Raw genomic sequence first — 21,914 nt, 5'->3', positions numbered from 1 at the left:
TTGAAGTTTTTAATTTTGATGAAGTCCAATTGTTGATTTTTATCTTTTATGGATCGCTTGATATCATATCTAAGAATGCTTCATTTAGCTCTAGGTCTTGAAGATTTTCACCTGTTTTAAAATTTTTCAGCCCTTACATTTTATTTTAAATCTATTTTGTCTTAATTTCTGTATAAATTTTGAGATTTGTTGAAAAGACTATGCTTCATCAAAAGTTTAAAAATCAGTTGTACTTGTGTAGATTGACTCCTGGGCTCTTGATTCTGTTACTTTGATCTCTTTGTGTTTCCCATCTATATAATACATTGTCTTGCTGAATTTAGCTATGGTTTTGGGTTTTTTTTTTTGTTTGTTTGTTGTTGTCATTGTTTGTTTGGTACTAGGGATTGAACCCAGGGGCACTTAACCGCTGAGCCACATCTTCAGTCCATTTTTTAAATTTTGAGACAGGGTTCACTATGTTCCTTAGGGCCTCATTAAATTGCTGAGGTTGGCCTTGGATTGGTGATTCTTCTGCCTCAACCTCCGGAGCCACTGGGATTACAGATGTGTGCTACCTCTATTGGCTAGTGTTTCTTCCAATTTTATTCTTGTTTTACAAAACTGTGTTAGTTACTTAGTATGCTTTTTCACATACATGTTAGAATAAGCATGTCTGTATCTTAAAAAAAAAAAAAAAAAAAAAGCGGGGGTGAAGAACAAAAACTTCCCTGGAATTTTGACAGGAATTGCATTAAACCTATAGATCAATTTGGGAAGAAATGATCTCTTTACTATACTGAATATTCTAATCCAAGAACAGGTGGTTTCCATTTATTTAGATCTGACTTCTCTCATCAATATTTTGTAGTTTTCAGCATATAAATCTTGTACAATTTTGCTAGATTCATTCCTAAGTATTTCATTTTTCTTTTGAGCGATTAGAATTTTTTTTTTTTTACATTTGATTTCCACATTTGTTGCTAGTCTATAGAAACACATTTTTGTTTTATTTGAGATGTTGTCTTGATGTGTTTTCCAGCTTGACAAGAGATCCTCCTGCCCCAGCTTCCAAAGTAGCTAGAACTTCAGGTGCATGCCACCAGGACCAGTTCACACAATTTTTTGGCTGATCTTACATACTTTGACCTGTTGAATTCATTCAGTTTTGAGAGTTTTCCGAAAGATTCTTAATTTTCTACAGACTTCCATGTCAGCTGCAAATTGGGACAATTTTATTTTTTCCTTCCCATCTGTATGCCTAACTTTATTTCCTTTTCCTTGCTGAATTGCACGGTTGGGATTTTCAGTATGATGTTGAATAGGAACAGTGAGATGGGCTTCCTTGCCTTGTCCTAATTTCAGGGGGAAGCATCTACTGTTTCAATATTAAGCATGAAGTTAGCTGCAGAGACTTTTGTTGATGTTCTTTATTATGATGAGGAAAGTTATACTCTTCCTGATCAGCTGAGTTTTCATCATGGATAATGAATTTTATTAAATTTTTTATATCATTTGACTTGATTATATATTTTTGTTTTTTTCTTTCAGTTTTCTGAAAGGGAAAAAGTTTAGAGACTCCCCTCACTTTACAATTTTCTCAGACTTCCAGGTTTCTGGTAGTTCAGTTGCTACCACTGGTCTAATTCCCTGTGTCCCAGCAGAGTGCTCCAGGGAATATAATTTGAACCCTACACACGACCAAACCAAATACAACCAAATGTAGGAAATGTGGACCCCAGAATCCACTCTTGGAGATATAGTGTACATCGGTTGAGAGGAGCCCTGTAATACTCATTGCCTTCAACGTGGAATTGACCAGAGACCCCTTATCTGCTTTTCTTTTATACGCAAACTATTATGCTCCCACGGGACTTTTTGTGAAACACACTTAGTTTTTCCTAACTACTCAAATGATCCTGTCCCCTAATTTGCAGGTAATCGAAGGAGTGAAAGAAAAGTGCCCTGATCAAGGCTCCAGTTAGTAGCGTCAGATATAAGACCTCAGCCTACTCTTCCTCTAAACCATGTTGGATCATGTTGTTCGACATGCAAACAAATCAGCCACCACTCCTGCAGCACCAGACACCATTCTGAACAAGGTGAATGTAAATTCATCATCTGTAAGGCACTTGAGGTGTCTCCAGGGTCCTTCATCCCTACTGAGCCTAGGTTTGAGGAGTTCAAGTCCCTGTGGTTTCAGGAACCTGCCTGTGGATGGGCAGCATGTAACACAGTCCTGGCCAATCTCACCATTACAGGACCCTCCTAACAATGAATGGTTCAGGTTTGGGAACACAACCAAAACTGGTCTAGTAAGATTTGATTTCAGAAATTCTGTGGGAATTTGATACCAAAGTTGGAAGATGAAAGAGACCTTGTTCCCTTATGACAGGCTTGAGCCCCCTGATCCAGTCATAACAGAAGAACCTATCTTAGAATTCATTTTTTTATTTTTTGTGGTGCTGGGGATCAAACCCAAGGCCTGGCACGGGCTAGTCAAGCACTCCAAAACTGTGGTCCAACCCCAGCTCACTACTTCAGAATTTAAAAGTCAGAACTGCTAGCACATTTCCCCCGTCCTCCTCAAATTAGATGAAATTCTGTCACTTGCCAACAAAATCTTACCTAATTCACATGTGAGGCTAATGGTCCAGGAAAAGCAATCACTAAAAACTGGCTTGGCAGGCCACTCTTTGACGAGGAGGTGCTGACTACCCTCAAGTTCCACAGTGCAGAACAACCTCCTTTACACCCTCAGCTCACCTGTCCTCCCATCCATACCCTCAGCTTAACATCATCCCCACTTCTCACCAAAGAACACAGGCAGCCAAAGGCAGCTTGGTCAATACTTGGTATACATCATACATTTATTAGTGAATATCCCTCTGAAATCAGCAACAATATTAAAAAAAATAATGATTGCACTACTTGGTCAAGCAGAACTAGCAACTTTCATTTTAAAAAAAGTACAAATCTGTTAAAAATTTCAATCAGTATACACATATATATAATACAACATACTAGTTATGTTAAATGCTACAAACCAATGTGAATCCAATGGAATGGAAAAAACCACACATTTAAGCTTTAAGAACCATTTTTTCTCTATATATTAGCATTTTCTCAAATACATACATGGGAAAAATGAGGTAACTGTAAAATGTGCAAGGAACAGGGCCCCCGAAATTACATATATTTATATATATATATATATGTTATTATATATATATAAAACCTTTCTAACACAGAACACAGGCGCTGGGCCCAGCCAGGGCTGGGGGAAGGTGCCCACTGTCATGCCTAGGCCAGAAGTTGGTAAATAAGAGTAAACAATGACAAGCCCCCACCACAGGAAATCATTGGTAACATGGCATCTATAGCAAGGTCGGCAAATCACAAACATCCTAAATAATTGTTTCATAAATCTTTTTTTTATGATGATTAAAAATAATGTTGTTCCCCCCCAGTAGCTGCTGTTGGAATCACTGCTGCAGCCAACACACAATCCGCGAGCCTGTTTCCGCCTGCCCCAGGAATGGTCAGGGTTTGGAAAACCTTTTGTTGGGGTGGGGAAGGGAGGGGGGTTTTGGAAAGGGTGGTTCTTTGTGTAAAACACGTGGGTTTTCAACACTGCTATAAATATAGAAACGTCACCTGGAGTTATATACAGTAAGACTTTGGGTTCTCCATGGGGGTGGGACCAGGCAGGCTGGGGCGGGTGGGAGGCAGGGAGCCAGGGCAGCTGCGGGGAGAACGAGGGTGGTTGGAGCATCCCTGAGGCAGCAGGCGCCAAGGGCTGCCTGCTAGGATGTGCCGGCCCCACACGCAGTTCGTTCAGGGCAGCAACCCCAGCTGAGGGTAGGAGAGGAAAGGAACAGGATCAGAGAAGGAAGGTGGGGAGCACAGCCAGACCCTACAGGGGCCTCCTCCAGACCTTGGAGGGCAGGGATCAGGCTGGGAGGGGTCCCCTGGAGATGGAGGTCCACACCCTCCCTGGTCCCCATCCTCCTGGGATTCCTTGGAGGAGACTCACCCAGGCAGGTGGGAGATGGGCCCTGGCTGGAGAGGGAGAAATGCCCTGAAAAGCGTACGGTCCCAGTAGGCTCTAGGGACGTGTGCAGTACAGTGCATGGCAGTTATCAGCTGAGCACAGACCCCCCAACCCTGTCCCATGACTGCCAGCCGCCCAGCCCAGCCCCAGCCGCACACATGCATGCAGGCCGGGCGGCACCACCCAACCCTTCTCTGCCCCCTGGGCATTAGGTCCTGGTTGGTCCCTGTACCCCACCCCCCACCATTAAACCAAAAGAAAAAAAATTGTCTTAAATATCCACACCCCCCAATCCTACACGCATTTTTGGGCCAAATGAATAAACAAAAACTGCTGCTCCTCACATTCATGCAAAACAACAGAGGGGAGAATATTGGGCATGTATCTGACCCCATCACTGGTGGAGGGGCAGCCACCAGGAGCACAGGGACCCTGCCCAGTGTGGCCCAGGTCCCCTCAGGATATATGTGTCCCAGTCTGGGCCTTTCTCCTATTTGCTCAAGAGGCCTGGCTGGGATGTCCTCCAGCCTGGAGATGGGGCTAGAGTATTACTGTGCCTGGGTGAGGGTCCTTGAGACAGACACACCCTGCACAGCAAATTACACAGAGCTGGCTGCCTGGGTCAATCAGGGGGACTCAGTTCCAGGTCCTAGAAAATAGTCTCATGCCACCATCTGTCCACACACCTGGCAGTGCCCCCTGGGCAGAGAGCACACTCTTTCAGTGCAAGAGACAAGATGGCCCAGGATGGTGAGTCCTTTGCCCGTACTGGGGCCAAGGATCTCTACCAGCCATGAGAGGGGAGTATACCCCTGGCTCTCAGTGCCAGCAAGAAAAAGGAGGACCCAAGGGTGAACAGGAGGGACACTGAGCTGGGGATACCTAGGCAGCTCTGTGGCGGGCAGACAGGCAGGCAGATCGGGGAAGTAATCTTTGGAGCTCGGCAAATGCAGGGGCTTATTGCAGGGGCTTCTCACAAGGAGGACCCTGGGACCAGCTCTGGAGATGCAGGTGGGAACCAAGGGGCAGGTCTGGGCCATTCCCTCCCCATCCTCCCTGGGTCCCCCCGAGTTTCCAGAGCTTCGGGCAGGGTTCTCGTGGGCAGCTGTGGGGCTTCACTCAGCCTCCCTGGGCACCTCGGAGGCATCGGCTCGGCAAATGGGACATGTCCGGTTGGCCTAGGGGAGCAGCAGCAAGTCAGGATTCACTCTCACCTGTCCTCCACCCACCCCTTTAGGTTCAGCTGCCTGGTGAGGACCTGGCTGGCAGAGCCAGAACTTCTGGATGATGACAGGGACAAGGAGGAACTTTCTCCAGGCTTGCCCTGCCCCTCACCATGGGAAGAATACCTGGGGCCACCATACCTTCAACCACTTGTCAACACACTTGGTGTGGAACTCATGGTTGCAGGGGAGGACTCGGAGTAGCTGCCGCGCCTCAAAGTCACTGAAGCAGACCACACACCTGGAAAGGGCAGTGTCACTTGCACACTGATGGCTGAGGGAAGGCTCATCACAGTGTAATTCCCCTTGAGGGAATCTCAATGCAGCCCAGTTGTTCAGGGTCAAGAGATGGTGACAAGGCACTTACAGTGTCTGCTCTGACTGATGGCTGTCGGGGTTAAAGCGGTAAGATGGGAGCTGCTCTATGTCTGCTTTGGTGAGGCCTCTGGGCTTGGCATCTCCCAGCCGCTCAGCCAGGTTCAGAAGGGCCTACATAAAGGTAGAAGGGGAGGGTCAGCAGCACCCAGAGCTGGAGATCTCCCAAACCCTACCTCCCAGCACGGGAAGCCACGGGACCTCATAGTTCTCCATTTCCACATCATCCACATCCAGATCCAGGCTGATGGTGGGCCCCATCGCTGTTGGTGACATTGGCAGCATCGAGCTAGAGAAGGCAGGTGTCAAGTCCTAAGGTCAAGGTTAATACGGGCGGGGGAGGGGAGAGCACAGAACTGCTCCTCTAACTCCTCCATGCAAAGTCCACAGCTCTGCAGAGTTTACAACGGGGACCCTGGTGTTTGTTCTAGGATGGAACTCAAGAGAGTGTGTATGTGGCTTGCTGGAGATACTAGAAAGCTTTGGAGGACCTAAGGTCTCCAGGACAAGAGGTGTCACAGCTCTGGGGCAAATGTGCTGGTACTTACAGGAAGTAGGGCAGGAAGCTCGGGTAATAAGGTGGCGGTGGTGGTGGCGGTGGTGGCGGCGGGGGCAGTGGCTGTTGCAGGCGGTATCTCTGGGTGCTCATTCTTCGTGGCACCATGTGGGAGTACGACTGCAAGACGGGGGCCGGACTGCAAGTCAGCCTGTGGGCCTGCTTCCCAAATGCCCCAGAGCCTGGTTGGGAGGTGGGGCTGGCACTTACCATACCAAAAGATAGCTCCTGGTGCAGTGGATCATGGGGCAGGTAGTGTAGGGGTACTGAGGGGGACAAAGCTGGGCCAGGGGCAGAGGTGGAATAAGTGAAGCCACCCAGAGGGTGCTGTTCTCCCCGCAGGTCCACATCATTATCGAGCCGCTGCAGGGGCTAGAAGTGATAGGGGTGATCAGTCACAAAAGGGATAAAAGAAATCCCCAACCCTCCCCTCCACTCTCCCCCTCTAGCACAGACCCAACCCCAATACTCACCATTCGGGGGTGCTGGGTCTGCAGTGATACAAACTGCCCAAGAGGCGCCATGTGGGCAGGCTGGGGTGGAGGGGCTGGCGGTGGGGGGTGCAGGATGTAGTGGTCACTGGAGATGAGGTGGGGGTAGGTCTGATAGGGCATAGGGAGCTGCTGCATGGTGCATGCCTGGATCAGCTGCTGAAAGAGGAGAGAGAGAGTGGAGGAGGAGGCTGGAGAATGTTCTTCTGGACTCTGGGCTGGGCCTTAGCTTGTGATGAGGGCCAGGGGGTTATTCCACCCTCATTATATACACAAACCCAGTAGTCTCAGTGGATCTACAAGTCCCATCTCTGTCTTAAGCTGCCTGGGAAGGACACAGTATGCTAAAGACCCATAGCCTCCACTCTAGTACCTATGCCAATATGTAAGACACTAGGGTTCAGGGAGGTCCTTGAACCCTGAAGTACTCTATCAATGCATGTGAACCACGCTTTGACACATCTTTCCTAGAAAGGACTATGGACTGGAATTCTGACAGCCTGGGTGAACACTGTTAGCTCAGCTCAGTTCAGGGTTGCCTGCTGAGCTGTCCTGGGGACATAAAGTTGCTTACAGCTGGGGCTTGCTCCTGGAGTAGGAAAAGAAAGCCCCACTTACTGGGGGCGGGAGGCAGCAGAGGGGGTAGTGCTGCCCGCTGAACATCACGGAGCATGCTGGGAGCTGCTGGGCACTGCAGCCAGGGATGTGTTGGCCTGTAGGCAAGGGGAAGCCTTGGGTGGTCACTGTGGTGACTGTGTAGGACAGAGGGACAGGTCCCTGGTGCACCTGTGAATAGAGAGAGAGCCGGGGAACTGTAGGGAGATCCCACCACTCAGGTTACCCTCAGGAGAAAAAGTCCTACCAGGCTCAGCTTCCAGGTTCCTATCCCTTCTCAGCTAGGGACCTACCAAGTTACAGATCAGACTATTCCCTGGCCCAGGCACCCCAGGGAAGAACCTCTAGAAATTCAGGAAAAGTCCTGCCTTTGTTTGGGCCTGTTTACCCACCTGTAAAGTAAGGCTAATAATGTCTCCCTTGACCATGCAATGAGTTAAGCAAGGTGGAACCAGGGTGTTGTAGCCTTTGCTTCTTAAGACTGGCTAGTCAAAGGCTGGGGGACAGCAGTGAAGTGGGGAAGTGTTCTGCCTACCTGCTCGTGGAGATCAACCATGAACGGGCTCTGCTGGGTGGCTGGGTGTAGCATTCGGGGGCTCCCGCCGGCAGGAGCCGAGGCTCGGTGCTCCTCTAAGGGGAGGTGTGGTGGTCGGGGCAGCGGCTGCTGGGAGGGTAAGCGCTCATCCTGGGCAGGTGGGCTGGCCAGGGGACCCTCGTGGCTGGGGCTGCACCACAGAGAGGAGGCCCCATAGGACTGAAGGGGTGCCACTCATTCACAGAGCAGGGAGAGAAGCCAGGGTTGTACACCCACTGGGGAGGGAAGACAGCTCAGAACCCTGGGCCCCACCCCTCTGGATCCCCAGGTCCCAGTCAAGCTGACCACCTCAATACCAGGGCTGGGAGACTCCCTCCTACCTTCCCCAGAGCTGGCCTGGAGTACTGTTAGGTCCTGCAGAGAATCGCCGCTGACCCACAGGGATGGAGGGTGGCCACCTAGTCACTGCCAGAGCCCATGGTCGCATCAGGGGAACACTGGGTTGGAGGGGCTAGGCCAGGGCTCACAACCCTAGGAGGCAAACAGACAAAGAAACTGAGGCATGGAGAAGTCAGGTCACCCGTGCCCCACTACAGGTTGGGGAGACTGAATCAAATCCCTGCAGTATGATTCCAGGGGCCAGTGATGTTTATCACACCCATGGGCTCTATGTGCACCCTGAGACAGACCCTGCTCTGGGCTCTGGGGTCCAGAGCTGACAGATTAGGGACAGGATCAGCCTGTAAGGAATTATGCCTCAGATTCGAGGCATCAAGTCCTCTCAGAGTTGAGTTTGGAGATCTGGCCAGCATGTGTTTTGGGACCAGCTGGTTCCCGCAAAGCTCCTGCTGGGTAGGGTTCCTGGGTACTGGTTCCTGGTATGGGGACTTGGGCAAGGATTTTCCCTTGCCTTCTGCCAGGGGCTGCAACTTGGCCTCCAGCCTTCCTCCCTTCCATTTGGCTGGCTCAGAAGGGATCCCAAAGAGGCCTGGAATCCAGTTTTCCTTCCACTATCACTAGGTAAGAAGTTCCAACCTGGTTTCTGCCACTGGGGGTTTTCAGTTCAAGGAAGCAGTATTTTCTTTCCTTAACCAGTTCCCACAGTGCCTACCCAACTGTGACTTAATCTACTCTTCAAGAAAGGTCTTGTTAGAGCATTTGGCAGAGGAGAAAAACTTAGGATAAGCAAGAGGAAAGGAATTCTCCCAGATCCCACAGTAAGTATTAAAGCTAGGACAGGGGCCACTATAAGCCTGTCCCTTACATCCTGCTACCAATCACGGGAGGTAATGAAGGCAGTGGTTACTGGTAGCCTGAGTCTGGTATAGGTCCTTACTGGAGCTGGGGGAATCCTAACATAGCCCCAAAGTTGAAGGTGGGGCCTGCTAAGGAAAAAAGGGAAGCAAGACCCTGAGAGAGGAAGTTAAGAAGGAAGAAGGAATGGGCGGGGCCAAGGCCTCCTCCACAGAGTCAGAGTGGGGGCCCAGGTGGGGGAAGTCGGGGGACCTGGCTCAATCCCAGGCTTCCATTTGTTAACTTCATTAGGCTGGGCTAAGGCCTTGGCAGGGAAAGCTCTAGAACCTGTCAGATCCTGTAAAGTTGAAGGGTGCATCAACAGCCCTTTGCTGTTGCTGACACAGGGAACTCTACCTCTTACCCTTTCTCGGTCTAACAAATTTCCAATGCATCCTTGATACTCAACCTGAAATGTCACCTCCTCATTGACACAGCCAGGGAGCTGGTGTTAACTGTCAGTTCAACATCTTGTTCTTTCCTGCCATTAGCAGTAAGAACCATTTCCTCAGTGCTCTGCTCTACAAGCTTGGGCCCTAATGCTCAAAACAAGCTTTCCTAGGAATTATCGCCTCCACTTTACTGTGCCTGGCTGAAACCACACGGGCGGGAAGTGTGTAGGTTGGAATTCACATTTCTCCCCTAACTCGAGGGCTCTAACACTCAGAGGAGGGTGTGGACAGGGTCCTGTGACTGCCTCGTGTCTAGCACAGGGCAGGTGTTATAAATGTGCACTAAAGAGACTCAAAACACACAGATCCAAGCCACACAGTCTGGCAGTGATGATGTTAGTGGCCAATAATTAAAAACTGGGAGATTACAATACAACCTCTCAGGGGAGGGGAGAAAAGTGGGAAATCTGGTTCCACTGGGCCTCATTTCTGCATGCCTTCCCCACGTGCTCTCTGGGTCACTCAAGTCCTTTTTCTTAACCTGCCCACCATAGATGACATGGGCCATGTGCACATCCTTATACACACATGTATATCCTGCTGTCAATTTTCCAAGCAGATGAGGGCCAAGGGAGACACAGATAACTGAAGCAACAGACTCTTGACCCACCACAGACCATTTGAAGATTCAGGGGACAAGGGCACCTAGATTTTACCAAATTCCTTAGCAATTTCTATAGCAGGCCTGGGGTTGTGGCTCAGAGGTAAAGCGCTTGCCTAGCATGTGTAAGGCACTGGGTTCGATTCTCAGCACCACATATAAAGGTCCATCAACAACTAAAAAATATATTAAAAAAAAAATTCTATGGCAGTCAGGTTTGGAACTTCTGCTCTAGTTGATTCCAGAGATCTGGGGAGGCACAGTTCTGCCAATGACAAATAGTAACAACAAGAACTATAACATTTCCCATGTGCCAACTTGATGAGTCCTCATACAACCTTTGGAGGTAAGTACACCAAGGCTCAGAGAGGTGAAGTCCATGGCCAGTCTCAGAGAGGTAAGTCCATGGCCAGTCAGCTCGAGTGGTAAGTGCACTGGGGCATGACCCAGTCTGACCATAAAGCACTCACGATCATGTCAGTAGCGGTCAGTGGCCTCAACTGCTCCTTTTGTGTCCAGCTGTCTTCTGAGGCTAGGCAGTACTAATGCTCATGGGCACTAATCCCAAAGAGACCCAGGTCTGTGGAAATCTGCTCCATGGCCAGATCTCTTACAAAGGCACCCAGTCCTCAGGGAAGGAAAGTAAGGAGCCAAGAACAGACAGACAGCAGCAGCCATCACAGCCCCATGCTTAACATCCCCAATTTCTGGCCAGAGTCTTGAAGACTTTAGGTACATGGCTTCCCCTTTACTGAGCTTTAGCTTCCTTCTCTGTAAAACAGGAACAACTCACTAACTGCCTCCCAGGGCACTGTCAAGGACTGCAGCAGAAGTGATTTGTAAAGTTAAACTCAGTTTGGGTGTAAATGATCATTATCAGAAAATAAGATACACTAACCTCCACCCCCAAGTCCCAGGCAGAAACAGGGCACTCACTACTTTAAGCACAACGAAGACAGGCAGCAAAGAGGGGACACACCCACTTCACAGTTGACAAAACTGAAGCCCAGAGAAAGAAGAACTTGATATAAGCCACAAAACCTAAGGAACACAATTGGTCCTGGCTGGCCCCTTAGGCCCAGACTCTCCCAATTCCTTTCTCTCATTGGCATCAGTAGTCCACGGAAGGACCATCTAATTCCAACATCTAATTCCAAGCCATAAAAGAGGTGGAGAAAGCTTTGTCTTCCATGCACCTGTGAGAGAAAAAAGTGAGGCCAAGATGGAGCTAGCAACTTGCTCAAGGTCAAACAGCAAGGGTGGCCAGCTTAACTGCTCTGCCTTTCCACACAGGCACTGTGCTCTCAAAAACGTTTGTGTAAATGGGTTGACAGTCCCCTCTCAATCCAATTTGCCTAGAGGCAGGTATCTCACTTTGCACTGACAGTCCCACATGCACCCACTTCCCAGTCAGCCAACTCCCTAAGCCCACTGCCCCATGCAGATACCCTGATCCTTAAGGAGCCCATGCCATTTGGGTCTGGGGTCTGCTTGCAGAAGAGACACTCCCTTTTGCAGATGAGCACAGTCAGATCCTAGGAGCATGAGTAAACTCAGGCAGGAAGAGAAGCCCCTTCCCTACTTTCCTGCCCCACCCCCACCCCAAAGAGGAGCTCTCCAACGTGTGGTGCCTGGAGGCGGTTGAAGGCGGGACCACCACACACGTTGCCAGGAGTCTTTGGGTAGTTCACTCTGGGTGACCTTGGTCAAGGAAATCCCTTAGCTTCTGAAAGTCTCAGCTGTCCCAACTATAAAATGGGGGTAGAAATCTCTCTTCCCTGGAATGCCACCCAAAAGCCAGAGGGGACAAGAAACTTGGAGGTCACATCAGAAGGGGGAGAAAAGCCGGGGTCCCTGAGGGGCAGGCTCCTCCCCAGATCTGCCCAAGCGCAGGTCGTGGGGCTCCAAGAAGCTTCCACAGCCAGCTCTCCCTGGCGTGGGGTAGGGGTCTAAGACTTGGGACACCTGCTCCGAGAGAGGCCTCCCGAGTCCCTTTCCAATTCCTTTGTGCCACGCTCAGGAGTACTGGGGGCGGGAGGCCAGACTGCAGCGCCGGGGCCGGAGCGCTGTGACTTTAAGAGCCGAGGATCCTGGACCATGTGCTCGGCGTGAGACAAAAGCAACAACAAAGGAAGTGGCGGCAGCAGGGGGAGGGGGCGGCTCCTTCCTCTCCAACCGCAGCGCTCTGCCTCTGGAGAGGGGAGACCCGGCCCGGCCTTGGAGGGCGCAGGGGGGGTTCCCTGATCTCAGGGGTCTCGCCGCTCCCAGTCCCTACCGCCCGTGATTAACCCCTGCGGAGCCAGCTGGATCACTAGCCCCAATCCCCGGGGAGGGAAACGGAGTTTCAGGGGTGCGGGAATCGGGAGTTACGGGCCTTGGCCTCGACTCACCTTCGGCCGCCCGGCCACACGTTGACTCCTTTGTTCGCAATCTAGGAAAGGCTAAGCCGGGCAGGGGGGCGGGGGGGCTGCCTGGACCCTTTAAGAGTCCCCGCCCTGCGGAACAATGTGCTCCCCTCCCCACCCCCCCAGTCCGGGGGCAGCCCGACTCCTTCCGGGGCCCTCTCTCTTTGTTGTCCGCCCGACGGCGTACGCCTCGCGAAGCCCACGCGCGGTCAGTCTCTCTTGGCCCAGGCCCTAGGGAAGCCGAGGGACGCGCCGGACGCAGCTGGTTTGCGCGGCTGCCGGAGGCTGGCCCTTTAAGAACTGTCCGCCGCGGCAGCGGAATGTAACAAACCCCACATTTGATTCACAACATTCGAAGCGGCGGGGTCGCGCGCCGGGTGGGAGGGGGGTTCGCGGGGGCGCGCCGGGAGGTTTAGGCAAACAGTAGCCGGCTGCAAGCCTGCGGCGGTCCCGCCCCACGCCAGGGGCTCCGCCCCACGGCAGCCCGGAGAGCCAATCACTTACCGTAGCCAGGCACGTGACTGGCGGGCCGCCATCTTGAAAGATAAGAGCGAGATATATATATTTTTAATCTCATTCGCTCCCACCTTCGCTCTTAAAGCGACCGCAGCCACAGTAAAAGGCAAGGGGCGGGGCCACAGAGCCTGACAAAAAGCTGAACACTTCGGGGTGGACAAGACCGACAGGTAGCAATTCAAACACCCTATGCAAACTAGCCAACTACTTGCGCTTCTGAACTGTTTCCCTGCGGAAGAAATGGATCCCGCCAGCAGACACCGCAGCGCGGACTTACTGTGTCATGGTCACCTCCTTGGGGACCGGGTGCCCCCTCGGACACCGAAGTGCAATGGGGCTGACCTCCAACGGGACAGTCTCTTAGGCCGCCTCTTAGGATGGCTTCAACAGTACTGGGCAGCAACCTTCCCAGAATGACGTCACCTCCAAGAGCTGCAGCACCGCGGTGACATCATGATCCGGTCGCCCCACATCTCCTTGTTTATAGTGTGCAGCCCCTTTAAAATGGTGGGACGGCCTAGGTTGCCCATCAGACCAATGACGGGCGACCCATGCAAACGAGCTAACGTCTACCTGGTGGGGAGATTGGTCCTGCGCGCGCTGACGTCACAGAGACACTTAACCGCCCCGCCCCCACGTTGGCCAGGGGAAAGGGGCGGGGAACAGATTGTAGTTTAAGGCTAACTACAGTCATCATCAGGCAGTAGTTACTCTTGGCTGGGCCCGGAAGTTTTGTGTAAAGCTTCCATACTTCAGTATCCCTCCCAGTAGCTATAAAACGAGAGATTTATAAAACGAGAGACGGTCATTCCATTTTACAGATAAGAAAAGTGAAGATTAAGAAAGCCCTAACTCGGGTTGAGGATACTGGTCGGTGCTACAGCGCTGACCTGGCATGTGCCAGGACCTGGCTTGACCCCAGCACCTTAGGGGAAGGGGTGGAAGAGCGCATGCGCAGGAATCTTCACTCGCCCCACATCACAGAATTGGTAAGTGTGGTGGAGCAGGCATTTGAACCAAAGCCAAGCCTTGTTATCCTTTGGATGTCTTCCCAGGCAGGCATTACATGAAATGGGGCATTACACATCAATTATGTAAACAACAACAAAAAATCATTAATATGCTAGAGATATCCCAGAGCTGGGGACAGGATTAATAAAGACTGTTGAGCGAACCCATACAACTAATAACTGGACTCCTATGTAGCTACCACAGATAGGCAGCTGCAGAGATATTGCCATAGGGCTACTTCCTGGATATCCCTAAACAAAGTGTTAGTGTAGAATGTTAGGATTTGTTAAATCTATGTGATGGGTTACAGGATGGGGGCTCATTTTTTATGCTTCTTGGGTATTTTGTACTCCCAAATGTAGTTTTTGGTTTTTTTTTTTTGTTTTTTTTTTTTTTTTTGGTACTAGGGATTGAACCCAAGGCCTTGCACATGCTGGGCAAGTACTGAGCCAACCATAATCCCAAATTTAAAAATTAAAAAATTGAATCCAAAATGCTGAGCAGGGTGTAACAGTACCATCAATATCTTTAATTGAATATATACATCTGCATAGAATATTTCTGAAAGGATATCCAGGGAACTGATTAATAACTATCCTCAAGGAGAACTGGATCAGGAAGATAGATTTTTTATTGTATATAATGTTACATTTGCTCATTTAAAAAATTTCTAGAATACAACCTACTGGGATATTTAATAAAAACTTCTATAATGAAGTATGTTTTAGTCTTATAAGCAATAAAATCTTTTGTTTCCTCAAAATCAGAAATCCCTCTTCAGGACAGGTGTCCAATGGAAAAATCCAGAAAGAAGCTTGGGGAACAGACTTGCTTATTGCATGTCGCTTAGACCAACAATAATCAGTATTATTGTGGATGTGCATCCTGTAACACAACTACTAAAGATGGTACTCAGCAGGATGTTTGCTGATCTCTAAGCAACGGAAGATCCAAGTTCTTGATGCAGTACTACAGATGTAATTTGGGGTGCCGAACTTTAAAACACTCTACCACTTCACTACATCCCCAGCCCACTCGATGATCTCTTCAACTGGCTCATCAATTCTTCCTTCACCTCCTGTGTCTTTTTAATGTTTTTATTTTCCTCACCATATAAAAGCAATTGGAAACCCTTCCCCACATTTAAAGGTGCCTACATCTTTAAGACTATCCCCTGCTTCAATAGGGGTAGAGCTTGCAGTGGCTCCCTACTTCCAACTACACATAAACTCTTCTTTGGGGGTATACTTAACAAGTTCTCTCTGTCCAAACTTTTTGGGCTCACTTCTCCTCAACCCTCTCCCACACCATGGTGGTGTTCCCTCTGGCCTTCCCTGCTTGTCTTGGATGCCCTCTGAATTCCTACCAATCCATTCCTCTTTTCTGCCCTTTGAGCCTTTGCTCTTATCTCTTTCCTCTTGCCTTGTCTTTTGCCTCTTTCAATAAGCTGCTTGTGATATCTCCAATTCGTACTGAACTCTTCCATCTCTGCATACCAGGGCTAGATGCACCCTGATCTTCCCCTTGTGCCATTTAATTTGCACATGACCCTGTCAGGATCACTGCTGTGTCTTAATAATCCTCCTCCTGGCTGAGAGGATTCACCCCTTTTAAGTGTGCAGTCAGTCTTTGCTGGAAGTTAGGCAGCACAGGGGTAACCCAACCTCATTTTACAGTGAGAATTTGAGACTCACAAAGTGACTTTGCCAAAGGCCACACACAATACCTTAGCCAGTTTCCGCCCTCAGATAAGGACTCTCTAGCCAAGATCCAGCCTCTGACTGTGCCATTCTTTTTGCCTAATATATCCTCAACTCCCTGTACTCATCTATGGTAAAATCCTGCTCAGGCTTTGGGGACAGCTCAAAGACCACCCTTTCTGAGCCTTCCCTAACCTTCTGGCTTATTCTGGCTTCCTCCCAGTAGGATTATCACACTGCATCACAACAGCAGAAGGCTATTCCCCTATTCCCAGCAGGGCCCAGACACCCAGTCCAGGGCCTGGCTCATGCTAGGTAATGGATGCCCAAAGAAGGGGCTCTGTACGTGTCCCTCATCCTTGTCCAGGAAACCCCTCCCCATCATCTCTCCTGCACAACTCTCTTATTTATTCTGTGTGTCTGGGCCTGGCCACAGGAAGTCTTCAGTAAATTCCCAGAGTCCCTTGGGTTTAACCAAGGTCAGAGGTCAATAACATGTCTTTTCTGGGCACAAGGAAAACCAGTCTGGAGAAAAGTGGAAAGGGGGCACAAATTCATCAGATATCCTAAATTTTCAATACAAGGCAGAAACTTGAACTTTTCTTCAAAATCCTATGCTTTGGAACTCCAGTGTGAGAATGTGGCCTACAATTCCCAATGTGCCTGTTTCTCATCACACCTGCCCCCTTGAACGCAGGTACTATTTACTCTCATATTACTGATAGAAGTGGTTCAGAGACAGGAAGTCACTGCCCCCACCATACAACCCAGAAGGGTGGCCAGTGGGCTCCTGCTGTGTGGAAAGATGCAGGTCCAAGGTTCTTCTGCAGGGTCTGGGCAAATCCCACATGATCATATGATGGTGAGGTAAGTGCTTTGTGCCAGTGTTTGTCCCATTTTACAGATGAGGAAACTTAAATGAGAGGTGATGAGTCACCACTGTTACACAGCCATCAAGGGGCAAACCTGGGATCACATTCTTAAGTTTGATTAATGCAATGCAAATGCCAACACAGAGACTCCCATGATTACTCAAGTTGCTCAATAATCAAAAGCAAGAGGAGACCACAGAAGTTCAGGGACTAATGGGATAACTCCACATCACACAGAGCAGATGAGAGCCAGAGGGGCTCAAATCCTGATGCTTCCAAGTAAGCTACATTCCAGCTTCCTCCTCCAGGCCGCCTCTGCAGTTGGGAGGGGCTTGGGTAAGCTGAGGCCGGAAAAGGAGGGTGTGGTCATCACTTCCTGCTGGGGCCCTGCCCAGCCAGGGTTTCCACCTACTCAGAGCCTGGACAGCTGGTTGCCTTCCTCCCTCCCTCAGGGTCACAGAGTACTCCACTTTTCTTCCATGGCTCCTCAAATCCTCCTCCAAAGAGGCAGGGCACAGTAACCTTTCCAGGATGGAGCTGTCAGGAGATAAGAGATTGAGGTACCACCTCTGGGGACAGCACAGCCTGGTACAGCCAGTTCAGGACTCAGACCTCCCAGATATCACAATATCACACTTCAGCCTAGAGACTCACATACCTGAGATGGAGTTGACAGGTTCCCTAACAAGTCCTCTCTGCTCAGGGCGGGACGAATGTACCTGAGGCCTAAGTTTTGGCTTCTCTAAAAAGAACTGTTTGTGTAGATGCACCAATGGGGCAAGGGTGCAAGGGTGGTGAGTGTCTTGTAGAGATGTTAGGGTTTGAGGTTCATGTCTGCAGCATTCTGCCTCCAGTTTGGAAACCCTGGGTAATTTATTTGCCTTCTCTAAATTTTGGTTTCTTATATCTAAGATCGCAGCAATAATGATAGCACTGATGACAGGTGACATTTACTGAGCACAAAGATCCACCCAACTCTGTTGTTCATCTCCTTTAGATAACTCAGTACTACACTAATGGTTAAATGAAGGACCTGCTCTGCGTCTTATGAGCTCTGTGACCTTGAAGAAGTCATTAACCTCTGTGAGGTTGTTTGTTCAGGTGTAAAATATAGATGAGAGTACCTATCTCAGTCTGTGTGCATCTTAGGAGGCACCTGCCTAACCTTCTGGTTCCGGGTCTACATTTGGATATGTGTGTGTGTGTACTTCGTTTTTTGACTCACCCCAGTACCTGTAACTCTCACCACTGGAGTCCTCAAGTTCTGCAAAAGGATCACGACCATCTCCCACTGTCCACAAATGAAAACCAGCATATGCCGGAGTACAGTGTCTGGTAGACCCGGGAGATGAGTTCAACCGAGTGCCCCATTTTTCCTCCACATTAAATGTCCCCTTTCACCTCTTCTCCTTTCTGACCCCCGGCGCCAGCTCGAGTAGGGTTTAGTGGCGTTCAGAAAACGGAAGCTGTGTGGTCTTGGAAGACACTGATCCTCTCTTGCCCCCTCGGAATTCCAACATCCTGAATGTAGTAAAGACGGTGCTGGGTTTGGGGGGGGGGGGTCCTGTTCCCAGGACCCGCAGCCGCTCCAGGGCAGGACCCGGGTCATTCTGGCTATTCCGGTGGCTAGCACAAAGGGTGTCTGTAAAAATGTTTTGGACCGGCACAACCAGGCCAAAGGATAGCAGCGCCTCTCGGGCTCCGGGATGCCTGGGTCCCAGCTGAAACCGGACCCACCCGGGGATGTGTGTTGGGGGCTGTTATCAGGGCAGGCGCAGGGCTCGTTGGGACTTGTAGTTGCCCAGGCATCCCCGAGCTGGGGCACTTGGCTAGCTGACCGACGGAAGAGCGGCGCGGCACCGGCACATGGACGCACGACAGCGAGTTCTGGCTGAGTGAGCGCACGCATAGGCCTCGTTGGAAGCCCCAGCGTTACTCGACCAGCCCGAGGCCGCCCCCTATCGCTGCGTCCTCGTTGGCTCCGCGCCTGGGGCGCTCGGCGCAGGGTCGCGGCCGGGCGTTACCTGGGGCAGTGGTGGGGCTGCTCCCCCACCCCGCGGCGGCTCGTCGCTCCCGCTGCAGCCTAGCGTCTCCGTCGGGCAGCGGCCCGGACGCCGCCTGCCGCGGGCCCCCCCTCTGGGCCCGCGCAGTGGAACCGTCCGCGGACTTCACCACCGGTCCACGCGCGGGGGAACCCACGCAAGCTTCGGCCCACCCACGCAAGCTTCGGCCCTCCCACCCTGGCTCCCTAGCAAATGGAACTGGCTGGACTGCACCATGCGAGGGGGTGGTGGCAGGCGGGAAAGGGCGGGCGTCTTTCGGCCACGCCCACTCACGTTAGGCGGCAAAGGGCGCGCAAGGGCAAAGCGCCCACTTACTACGTCTGTGACCTTAGGTGAGGACTGACTCCGTTTTCTCATCTGTGAAATAAGGAATAATACGACTCCGTGGCCTTTCAAAGAGTCTTTGCTTCCCGGAGAGTTTGTGCCTCTTCCACAGGGGAAGGGGGCGCAGGTAGACATACAAAGAACAGGCTCAGTAGATCTTGGTTCCTTCTTTGGGCCATTCTCCTGATGTTTTCTTGTCTGCGAAGTGGAGCGATGAACTTTATCAGGAAGAAATTGTGAGATTCCAGTGACAAGAAGACAAAGCTGCTGGCCGAGGGATTGCACCTCTGTCCCCACATTCCCTGTATACCTAACACGAGATAGGACTGGCCCCATACTTGCACAGAACAGGGAGTCCCAGCCCTAGAGGAAGCGGGTTAATAAGTACTACAGCTCCCAGAGTGCGGTGCGCTGGCAGCTCTTGTTGGACCTGTAGACCGCGCCTCCCAGCGGCTACCCGGGGGGAGAACCCTCTGTTCTGAGGCCAGGACTCAGCTCCTATGCGGATGGTTGGTTAGGCAGTGGTTCGGCTACCTTGAGGCTTAGTTTTTAAAGATTCCTTTTTTGGTAGAAGAGCAACATGGAAAGAGCACTTTAAAGGGAAAGTGTGCCTTGGAAGGGGGCTCAAGGTTCTGGGGTTGGGGAAAAGGGAGAGAGATTGTCTCGTGAATCTCGAAGTTTTTTCTAGGGTGGGAGTCCGTGAATGAATCTGTGACACAAAGGAGGGCTATTCCTGGGCTGGTTCCTTGATTGTAAACAGCAACGAAGGAACTTTGTACCCTGTGCAAAGTGTAGCATCAAGGGATGACTGGGACATTGAAGAAAGGATTAAATGGATTCACACCAAACAACCTCCTTCAGCTCGGGCTCTACAGGTGGTTCATTACCTCTAGGGCAGGGATTAGGGGATGTCTTCATGTTGCATATGAAGAAGCGGTGGCTCAGAGAGAATGACTAGCCAGAGTCATGCAGCGAGTCAAGGATAAACTAGCACTTAGTTTTGACTTGATCAATTTCTGAGCACATAGTGGGTGCACATAGCAAAGATAGTGAAGTTTTTCTGACCACCTTTGAAAAAGCACCCATTTAAAACAGTGGCTGTGAAGGGACCCTAATGTATATTTAAGTTGTTACCCCATGTGCACATCACTGTTACTTGCCCTGTGCTGGGTGCTTTCATACATTTAATGATTAATACTTAATGATTAAGGAGTCTGTCCTTATTCCTATTTTACAGTTAAGGATATTGAGGCTCAGATTGATGTACCTTGCCTAAAACTCCAGCTGGAAAATTTGGGAGAGGGTATTAGGACCCTGGTCATCCTGGGTTCTTAGCCCTGCTTTCTGCCTTTTGCTCCCTGAAACTAACTGAACCTGTACCTGTTACTCAGATCTGGCTCATCACAGCCCAGAACACAGCAAGTTTCCCAGACTGCCTTGTGGCAGGTGAACGAGTGCCTCTTGAGATGGGCAGGGCAACATTTGGGTCATCTAGGTGCTGTCCAAAGGTCTAGGTAGACCAGGGCACACCTGACAACCATAATGGTGACGCACAGCTGATGTCCCCAGTCATCACAGCAAGGAGGGAGGGCAGAGAGTTGTGTCTGGGGTCTGTGCAGGGAGACCAGGCTGACTTTGTGATCTAAGATAGAGCTGGAGCTTGGACCCTGGAGCCTTCGGTGACGTCATCTGCTTCACCTCCTACCTGTCAAGCCATCAGCAATAATTAGTGTCTATATTCTTCAGAGGAGAGTCTAAGGCAGGAAAGCCAGAGGCAAGAATAGTTGTGCAGATATGTATTATTATTCCAGTTCTGCTAATTCCTGACAGTCTGGCCTCAGGTGGTAAACTAACCTGTCTGGGCCTCTATTTTCCCATCTGTAATAGGGGAAAATTATCCTTGGAGTTTTGGGGAAATTGAATAAGATAACATTTGTAATGATGGCACAACAACCCCCAGCACACCACAACAAAAATTAACATTCATTGAGACTTTACCCTGTGTGGGCACCAAGCCTAGGACTTTAAATATGTGACTTCATTTCATCCTCACCACCTCCTTCCAAGGCAGGTACCATACATTATCCATAATTTACAGATGAGGAAACTAAGGTTCAGAGATATTATGTAGCTTGCCCCTCCCCAGATTGAACCCAGCATTCTCACCCTCTGATCCTGTTCTCTTAACTGCTCTGCTGTACCAGTCTGTCAAGTGCTGTCCATACTTTCACAGCATCCTTGCCTCAGAAATGCCTCTCAGAAGAGGAAACGCCTTTTAGGAATCAAAACTTGAAATTGCATCATAGCTCCCAGATCTTGGGTATAGACTTGTGGTTTTGAACAGATGGATGCTGGACTCAATGGATCATCTTTCCCTTCTTGCTTTGCCTGCTAGACAACTCAGAACCTGATTTATGGCCCACCTGTTTTACTCAGAACGTCAAGGCAAATATTTTGTGGACTCCATTCAAGCTTAGATTCCCCTTGTTTTCTCATGTGACTTCTCTTCATCCAGATTTCTTTGCCTTTTAAAGCTTGTTGTAGCATATATATGTCAGTAATCTGTTTTATGTTTGAGGATCTGGGGAAGAAATTATCCTGTTAAAATTTCTGACTCTGGTAACTAACTGATGTGTATCTATCAAATGTGAATCAGACATGTCTCCTGCTCATGAGGAACAGGACACCCCATAGCGATGACAAGATGGAGGGCATATGCCTTGAGAAAGTTGTGAATTCAATGCTGGGGGAATCCAGATGAGTGCATGTGAGAAGACCCCATGACAGGAGCAGTATCTCAGTCACCTGATTTACTCCTCACAAGATCCCATGAAGTAGGTAATATTTTC

At 50.0% G+C, this 21,914-nt stretch overlaps 1 protein-coding gene across 7 annotated transcripts; it reads right to left on the bottom strand.

The window, feature by feature from the left end:
- Positions 1–2,823: 2,823 nt before the first annotated feature.
- On the bottom strand, positions 2,824–18,916 carry Rnf44 (ring finger protein 44). Of its 7 annotated transcripts, none has more exons than XM_047556564.1 (11): positions 18,703–18,916; positions 8,209–8,359; positions 7,829–8,018; positions 7,297–7,464; positions 6,661–6,837; positions 6,398–6,559; positions 6,180–6,307; positions 5,833–5,920; positions 5,624–5,745; positions 5,398–5,497; positions 2,824–3,834 (listed from the first exon to the last, which is right to left on the bottom strand). In XM_047556564.1, exons 2-11 carry the CDS (start codon positions 8,313–8,315, stop codon positions 3,817–3,819), a joined length of 1,260 nt encoding a protein of 419 aa, XP_047412520.1. In that variant the 5' UTR covers positions 8,316–8,359; positions 18,703–18,916; the 3' UTR covers positions 2,824–3,816. The 7 variants fall into 7 exon arrangements, with proteins under 7 accessions (XP_047412520.1, XP_047412515.1, XP_047412519.1 ...); XM_047556559.1 differs by having other exon boundaries at positions 2,824–5,211; positions 18,703–18,915; XM_047556563.1 differs by having other exon boundaries at positions 2,824–5,211; positions 6,661–6,834; positions 18,703–18,915.
- Positions 18,917–21,914: the final 2,998 nt, after the last annotated feature.

The sequence above is a fragment of the Sciurus carolinensis genome, chromosome 6 (assembly GCF_902686445.1).
Source record: "Sciurus carolinensis chromosome 6, mSciCar1.2, whole genome shotgun sequence".
In the NCBI taxonomy this organism is placed as follows: domain Eukaryota; kingdom Metazoa; phylum Chordata; class Mammalia; order Rodentia; family Sciuridae; genus Sciurus; species Sciurus carolinensis.
Note: the sequence above shows the minus strand (reverse complement) of the source record. Positions and strands in the feature narration are given on the sequence as shown.

Bases quoted from the DNA above. Each gene is read 5' to 3' on its own strand.
- Rnf44 (XM_047556559.1), bottom strand. From the start codon at position 8,315: ATGCGACCATGGGCTCTGGCAGTGACTAGGTGGCCACCCTCCATCCCT. The intron at 6,838-7,296 runs GTAAGTGGGGCT...CTCCTCTTTCAG, and splicing joins TCTGCTGCCTCCCGCCCCCA to CAGCTGATCCAGGCATGCAC. The intron at 6,560-6,660 runs GTGAGTATTGGG...TATCACTTCTAG, and splicing joins AGACCCAGCACCCCCGAATG to CCCCTGCAGCGGCTCGATAA.